We start from the raw sequence: 8,139 nt of genomic DNA on the forward strand, positions 1-8,139 counted from the left end.
ACAGTGCAGTGCTCCCTCAGCACTGATCCTCCGAAAGTGCGGCGCTCCCTCGGCTCTGACCCTCCGACAGTGCGGCGCTCCCTCAGCGCTGACCCTCCGACAGTGCGGCTCTCCCTCGGCACTGACACTCCGACAGTGCGGCTCTCCCTCAGCACTGACCCTCCGACAGTGCGGCGCTCCCTCGGCACTGACACTCCGACAGTGCGGCATTCCCTTAGCACTGACACTCCGACAGTGCGGCGCTCCCTCAGTACTGACCCTCTGACAGTGCGTCGCTCCCTCAGTACTGACCCTCCGACAGTGCGGCTCTCCCTCAGCACTGACCCTCCGACAGTGCGGCGCTCCCTCAGCGCTGACCCTCCGACAGTGCAGCGCTCCCTCAGTACTGACCCTCCGACAGTGCGGCTCTCCCTCAGCGCTGACCCTCCGACAGTGCGGCTCTCCCTCAGCGCCGACCCTCCGACAGCGCGGCTCTCCCTCAGCACTGACCCTCCGACAGTGCGGCGCTCCCTCAGCACTGACCCTCCGACAGTGCGGCGCTCCCTCGGCGCTGACCCTCCGACAGTGCGGCGATCCCTCAGCACTGACCCTCCGACAGTGCGGCGCTCCCTCAGTACTGACCCTCCCTCGGCGCTCCCTCAGCGCTGACCCTCCGACAGTGCGGCGCTCCCTCAGCACTGACCCTCCGACAGTGCGGCGCTCCCTCAGCACTGACCCTCCGACAGTGCGGCGCTCCCTCAGCACTGACCCTCCGACAGTGCGGCGCTCCCTCAGCACTGACCCTCCGACAGTGCGGCACTCCCTCAGCACTGACCCTCCGACAGTGCGGCTCTCCCTCAGCACTGACCCTCCGACAGTGCGGCGCTCCCTCAGTACTGACCCTCCGACCTCACCGCTGATCTGTGATGAGGAAGTTGAAGACTGGACAGGAACGTCCCTGGAGCAGAGAGAATGATGTATAAACAGTTTATTCTGGAAATGCAGAAAGTTAATGCCAATAATTTACAGGAGGTCAAAGTAACGAAAATACAGAATTTGCAGGGAAATCTTTTCCAGGGAGTTTGTCCTAAAATCCCGGATTCTCTCACGTTCCCCGTTCTCTGTCGGTTTGTGTTCGGTCTGTGGGAGAGTTTGTCTTTGTCACTAACTCTGTTTGTCGGTGTCTCCCTCATTCCCTGTATGTGTACTTGTCCCTGTCTCTGTGTCTCTCTGTAACGCTCTGGATGTGTTTGTGTCTCTCTGGATGTGTTTGTGTCTCTCTGGATGTGTTTGTGTCTCTCTCTCTGGATGTGTTTGTGTCTCTCTCTGGATGTGTTTGTGTCTCTCTCTCTGGATGTGTTTGTCTCTCTCTGGATGTGTTTGTGTCTCTCTCTCTGGATGTGTTTGTGTCTCTCTCTCTGGATGTGTTTGTCTCTCTCTCTGGATGTGTTTGTGTCTCTCTGGATGTGTTTGTGTCTCTCTCTCTGGATGTGTTTGTGTCTCTCTGGATGTGTTTGTGTCTCTCTCTCTGGATGTGTTTGTGTCTCTCTGGATGTGTTTGTCTCTCTCTCTGGATGTGTTTGTCTCTCTCTCTCTGGATGTGTTTGTGTCTCTCTGGATGTGTTTGTGTATCTCTCTCTGGTTGTGTTTGTGTCTCTCTGGATGTGTTTGTCTCTCTCTCTGGATGTGTTTGTCTCTCTCTCTCTGGATGTGTTTGTGTCTCTCTGGATGTGTTTGTGTCTCTCTCTCTGGATGTGTTTGTGTCTCTCTGGATGTGTTTGTGTCTCTATCTCTGGATGTGTTTGTGTCTCTCTCTGGATGTGTTTGTGTCTCTCTGGATGTGTTTGTCTCTCTCTCTCTGGATGTGTTTGTGTCTCTCTGGATGTGTTTGTGTCTCTCTCTCTGGATCTGTTTGTGTCTCTCTGGATGTGTTTGTGTCTCTCTCTCTGGATGTGTTTGTGTCTCTCTGGATGTGTTTGTGTCTCTCTCTCTGGATGTGTTTGTGTCTCTCTCTCAGGATGTGTTTGTGTCTCTCTCTGGATGTGTTTGTGTCTCTCTCTCTGGATGTGTTTGTGTCTCTCTCTCTGGATGTGTTTGTGTCTCTCTGGATGTGTTTGTCTGTCTCTCTGGATGTGTTTGTGTCTCTCTGGATGTGTTTGTGTCTCTCTGGATGTGTTTGTGTGTCTCTCTCTGGATGTGTTTGTGTCTCTCTCTCTGGATGTGTTTGTGTCTCTCTCTCTGGATGTGTTTGTGTCTCTCTGGATGTGTTTGTCTCTCTCTCTCTGGATGTGTTTGTGTCTCTCTGGATGTGTTTGTGTCTCTCTCTCTGGATGTGTTTGTGTCTCTCTCTCTGGATGTGTTTGTGTCTCTCTGGATGTGTTTGTGTCTCTCTGGATGTGTTTGTGTCTCTCTCTCTGGATGTGTTTGTGTCTCTCTCTCTGGATGTGTTTGTGTCTCTCTGGATGTGTTTGTGTCTCTCTCTCTGGATGTGTTTGTGTCTCTCTCTCTGGATGTGTTTGTGTCTCTCTCTGGATGTGTTTGTGTCTCTCTGGATGTGTTTGTGTCTCTCTGGATGTGTTTGTGTCTCTCTCTCTGGATGTGTTTGTGTCTCTCTGGATGTGTTTGTGTCTCTCTGGATGTGTTTGTGTCTCTATCTGGATGTGTTTGTGTCTCTCTCTCTGGATGTGTTTGTGTCTCTCTGGATGTGTTTGTGTGTCTCTCTCTGGATGTGTTTGTGTCTCTCTGGATGTGTTTGTCTCTCTCTCTGGATGTGTTTGTGTCTCTCTCTCTGGATGTGTTTGTGTCTCTCTCTCTGGATGTGTTTGTCTCTCTCTGGATGTGTTTGTGTCTCTCTGGATGTGTTTATGTCTCTCTCTCTGGATGTGTTTGTGTCTCTCTCTCTGGATGTGTTTGTGTCTCTCTCTCTGGATGTGTTTGTGTCTCTCTCTCTGGATGTGTTTGTGTCTCTCTGGATGTGTTTGTCTCTCTCTGGATGTGTTTGTGTCTCTCTGGATGTGTTTGTGTCTCTCTCTGGATGTGTTTGTGTCTCACTGGATGTGTTTGTGTCTCTATCTGGATGTGTTTGTGTCTCTCTCTCTGGATGTGTTTGTGTCTCTCTGGATGTGTTTGTGTGTCTCTCTCTGGATGTGTTTGTGTCTCTCTCTCTGGATGTGTTTGTGTCTCTCTGGATGTGTTTGTGTCTCTCTCTCTGGATCTGTTTGTGTCTCTCTGGATGTGTTTGTGTCTCTCTGGATGTGTTTGTGTCACTCTCTCTGGATGTGTTTGTGTCTCTCTGGATGTGTTTGTCTCTCTCTCTGGATGTGTTTGTCTTTCTCTGGATGTGTTTGTGTCTCTCTCTGGATGTGTTTGTGTCTCTCTGGATGTGTTTGTGTCTCTCTCTCTGGATGTGTTTGTGTCTCTCTGGATGTGTTTGTGTGTCTCTCTCTGGATGTGTTTGTGTCTCTCTGGATGTGTTTGTCTCTCTCTCTGGATGTGTTTGTGTCTCTCTCTCTGGATGTGTTTGTGTCTCTCTGGATGTGTTTATGTCTCTCTCTCTGGATGTGTTTGTGTCTCTCTCTCTGGATGTGTTTGTGTCTCTCTCTCTGGATGTGTTTGTGTCTCTCTCTCTGGATGTGTTTGTGTCTCTCTGGATGTGTTTGTCTCTCTCTCTGGATGTGTTTGTGTCTCTCTCTCTGGATGTGTTTGTGTCTCTCTGGATGTGTTTGTGTCTCTCTCTCTGGATGTGTTTATGTCTCTCTCTCTGGATGTGTTTGTGTCTCTCTCTCTGGATGTGTTTGTGTCTCTCTCTCTGGATGTGTTTGTGTCTCTCTCTCTCTGGATGTGTTTGTGTCTCTCTGGATGTGTTTGTCTCTCTCTGGATGTGTTTGTGTCTCTCTGGATGTGTTTGTGTCTCTCTCTGGATGTGTTTGTGTCTCACTGGATGTGTTTGTGTCTCTATCTGGATGTGTTTGTGTCTCTCTCTCTGGATGTGTTTGTGTCTCTCTGGATGTGTTTGTGTGTCTCTCTCTGGATGTGTTTGTGTCTCTCTCTCTGGATGTGTTTGTGTCTCTCTCTCTGGATGTGTTTGTGTCTCTCTGGATGTGTTTGTGTCTCTCTCTCTGGATCTGTTTGTGTCTCTCTGGATGTGTTTGTGTCTCTCTGGATGTGTTTGTGTCACTCTCTCTGGATGTGTTTGTGTCTCTCTGGATGTGTTTGTCTCTCTCTCTGGATGTGTTTGTCTCTCTCTGGATGTGTTTGTGTCTCTCTCTGGATGTGTTTGTGTCTCTCTGGATGTGTTTGTCTCTCTCTCTGGATGTGTTTGTGTCTCTCTCTCTCTGGATGTGTTTGTGTCTCTCACTGGATGTGTTTGTGTCTCTCTGGATGTGTTTGTCTCTCTCTCTGGATGTGTTTGTGTCTCTCTGGATGTGTTTGTGTCTCTCTCTGGATGTGTTTGTGTCTCTATCTCTGGATGTGTTTGTGTCTCTATCTCTGGATGTGTTTGTGTCTCTCTCTGGATGTGTTTGTGTCTCTATCTCTGGATGTGTTTGTCTCTCTCTCTCTGGATGTGTTTGTGTCTCTCTGGATGTGTTTGTGTCTCTCTGGATGTGTTTGTGTCTCTCTCTCTCTGGATGTGTTTGTGTCTCTCTCTCTGGATGTGTTTGTGTCTCTCTCTCTGGATGTGTTTGTGTCTCTCTCTGGATGTGTTTGTGTCTCTCTCTGGATGTGTTTGTGTCTCTCTGGATGTGTTTGTGTCTCTCTGGATGTGTTTGTGTCTCTCTGGATGTGTTTGTGTCTCTCTGGATGTGTTTGTGTCTCTATCTGGATGTGTTTGTGTCTCTATCTGGATGTGTTTGTGTCTCTCTCTCTGGATGTGTTTGTGTCTCTCAGGATGTGTTTGTGTGTCTCTCTCTGGATGTGTTTGTGTCTCTCTCTCTGGATGTGTTTGTGTCTCTCTGGATGTGTTTGTGTCTCTCTCTCTGGATCTGTTTGTGTCTCTCTGGATGTGTTTGTGTCTCTCTGGATGTGTTTGTGTCACTCTCTCTGGATGTGTTTGTGTCTCTCTGGATGTGTTTGTCTCTCTCTCTGGATGTGTTTGTCTCTCTCTGGATGTGTTTGTGTCTCTCTCTGGATGTGTTTGTGTCTCTCTGGATGTGTTTGTCTCTCTCTCTGGATGTGTTTGTGTCTCTCTCTCTCTGGATGTGTTTGTGTCTCTCACTGGATGTGTTTGTGTCTCTCTGGATGTGTTTGTCTCTCTCTCTGGATGTGTTTGTGTCTCTCTGGATGTGTTTGTGTCTCTCTCTGGATGTGTTTGTGTCTCTATCTCTGGATGTGTTTGTGTCTCTATCTCTGGATGTGTTTGTGTCTCTCTCTGGATGTGTTTGTGTCTCTATCTCTGGATGTGTTTGTCTCTCTCTCTCTGGATGTGTTTGTGTCTCTCTGGATGTGTTTGTGTCTCTCTGGATGTGTTTGTGTCTCTCTCTCTCTGGATGTGTTTGTGTCTCTCTCTCTGGATGTGTTTGTGTCTCTCTCTCTGGATGTGTTTGTGTCTCTCTCTGGATGTGTTTGTGTCTCTCTCTGGATGTGTTTGTGTCTCTCTGGATGTGTTTGTGTCTCTCTGGATGTGTTTGTGGCTCACTCTCTGGATGTGTTTGTGTCTCTCTGGATGTGTTTGTGTCTCTCTGGATGTGTTTGTGTCTCTCTCTCTGGATGTGTTTGTGTCTCTCTGGATGTGTTTGTGTGTCTCTCTCTGGATGTGTTTGTGTCTCTCTGGATGTGTTTGTCTCTCTCTCTGGATGTGTTTGTGTCTCTCTCTCTGGATGTGTTTGTGTCTCTCTGGATGTGTTTGTGTCTCTCTCTCTGGATGTGTTTGTGTCTCTCTCTCTGGATGTGTTTGTGTCTCTCTCTCTGGATGTGTTTGTGTCTCTCTCTCTGGATGTGTTTGTGTCTCTCTCTCTGGATGTGTTTGTGTCTCTCTGGATGTGTTTGTCTCTCTCTGGATGTGTTTGTGTCTCTCTGGATGTGTTTGTGTCTCTCTCTGGATGTGTTTGTGTCTCTCTGGATGTGTTTGTGTCTCTATCTGGATGTGTTTGTGTCTCTCTCTCTGGATGTGTTTGTGTCTCTCTGGATGTGTTTGTGTGTCTCTCTCTGGATGTGTTTGTGTCTCTCTCTCTGGATGTGTTTGTGTCTCTCTCTCTCTGGATGTGTTTGTGTCTCTCTGGATGTGTTTGTGTCTCTCTCTCTGGATCTGTTTGTGTCTCTCTGGATGTGTTTGTGTCTCTCTGGATGTGTTTGTGTCTCTCTGGATGTGTTTGTGTCACTCTCTCTGGATGTGTTTGTGTCTCTCTGGATGTGTTTGTGTCTCTCTCTGGATGTGTTTGTGTCTCACTGGATGTGTTTGTGTCTCTATCTGGATGTGTTTGTCTCTCTCTCTGGATGTGTTTGTGTCTCTCTCTCTGGATGTGTTTGTGTCTCTCTCTCTGGATGTGTTTGTGTGTCTCTCTCTGGATGTGTTTGTGTCTCTCTCTCTGGATGTGTTTGTGTCTCTCTCTCTGGATCTGTTTGTGTCTCTCTCTCTGGATCTGTTTGTGTCTCTCTGGATCTGTTTGTGTCTCTCTGGATGTGTTTGTGTCTCTCTCTCTGGATGTGTTTGTGTCACTCTCTCTGGATGTGTTTGTCTCTCTCTGGATGTGTTTGTGTCTCTCTCTGGATGTGTTTGTGTCTCTCTGGATGTGTTTGTCTCTCTCTCTGGATGTGTTTGTGTCTCTCTCTCTCTGGATGTGTTTGTGTCTCTCACTGGATGTGTTTGTCTCTCTCTCTGGATGTGTTTGTCTCTCTCTCTGGATGTGTTTGTGTCTCTCTGGATGTGTTTGTGTCTCTCTCTGGATGTGTTTGTGTCTCTATCTCTGGATGTGTTTGTGTCTCTATCTCTGGATGTGTTTGTGTCTCTCTCTGGATGTGTTTGTGTCTCTATCTCTGGATGTGTTTGTCTCTCTCTCTCTGGATGTGTTTGTGTCTCTCTGGATGTGTTTGTGTCTCTCTGGATGTGTTTGTGTCTCTCTCTCTCTGGATGTGTTTGTGTCTCTCTCTCTGGATGTGTTTGTGTCTCTCTCTCTGGATGTGTTTGTGTCTCTCTCTGGATGTGTTTGTGTCTCTCTCTGGATGTGTTTGTGTCTCTCTGGATGTGTTTGTGTCTCTCTGGATGTGTTTGTGTCTCTCTCTCTGGTTGTGTTTGTGTCTCTCTGGATGTGTTTGTGTCTCTCTCTCTGGATGTGTTTGTGTCTCTCTGGATGTGTTTGTCTCTCTCTCTGGATGTGTTTGTCTCTCTCTCTCTGGATGTGTTTGTGTCTCTCTGGATGTGTTTGTGTCTCTCTCTCTGGATGTGTTTGTGTCTCTCTGGATGTGTTTGTGTCTCTATCTCTGGATGTGTTTGTGTCTCTATCTCTGGATGTGTTTGTGTCTCTCTCTGGATGTGTTTGTGTCTCTCTCTGGATGTGTTTGTGTCTCTCTGGATGTGTTTGTCTCTCTCTCTCTGGATGTGTTTGTGTCTCTCTGGATGTGTTTGTGTCTCTCTCTCTGGATCTGTTTGTGTCTCTCTGGATGTGTTTGTGTCTCTCTCTCTGGATGTGTTTGTGTCTCTCTGGATGTGTTTGTGTCTCTCTCTCTGGATGTGTTTGTGTCTCTCTCTCAGGATGTGTTTGTGTCTCTCTCTGGATGTGTTTGTGTCTCTCTCTCTGGATGTGTTTGTGTCTCTCTCTCTGGATGTGTTTGTGTCTCTCTGGATGTGTTTGTCTGTCTCTCTGGATGTGTTTGTGTCTCTCTGGATGTGTTTGTGTCTCTCTGGATGTGTTTGTGTGTCTCTCTCTGGATGTGTTTGTGTCTCTCTCTCTGGATGTGTTTGTGTCTCTCTCTCTGGATGTGTTTGTGTCTCTCTGGATGTGTTTGTCTCTCTCTCTCTGGATGTGTTTGTGTCTCTCTGGATGTGTTTGTGTCTCTCTCTCTGGATGTGTTTGTGTCTCTCTCTCTGGATGTGTTTGTGTCTCTCTGGATGTGTTTGTGTCTCTCTCTCTGGATGTGTTTGTGTCTCTCTCTCTGGATGTGTTTGTGTCTCTCTGTATGTGTTTGTGTCTCTCTCTCTGGATGTGTTTGTGTCTCTCTCTCTGG

The 8,139-nt window shown here is 47.6% G+C and overlaps 1 protein-coding gene across 1 annotated transcript; it reads right to left on the reverse strand.

Moving 5' to 3' along the window:
• Nucleotides 1–4,463: 4,463 nt before the first annotated feature.
• On the reverse strand, nucleotides 4,464–6,079 carry LOC144676644 (uncharacterized; the record flags this gene model as incomplete). Its single annotated transcript, XM_078537015.1, has 2 exons — nucleotides 4,464–4,931; nucleotides 5,015–6,079. Coding segments are annotated over 2 exons (1,181 nt in total), but the record flags the coding sequence as incomplete, so codon positions are not given.
• Between the last annotated feature and the right edge of the window lie 2,060 nt (nucleotides 6,080–8,139).

This window comes from Cetorhinus maximus, unplaced genomic scaffold, assembly GCF_964194155.1.
Source record: "Cetorhinus maximus unplaced genomic scaffold, sCetMax3.hap1.1 HAP1_SCAFFOLD_1776, whole genome shotgun sequence".
NCBI classification, from domain to species: domain Eukaryota; kingdom Metazoa; phylum Chordata; class Chondrichthyes; order Lamniformes; family Cetorhinidae; genus Cetorhinus; species Cetorhinus maximus.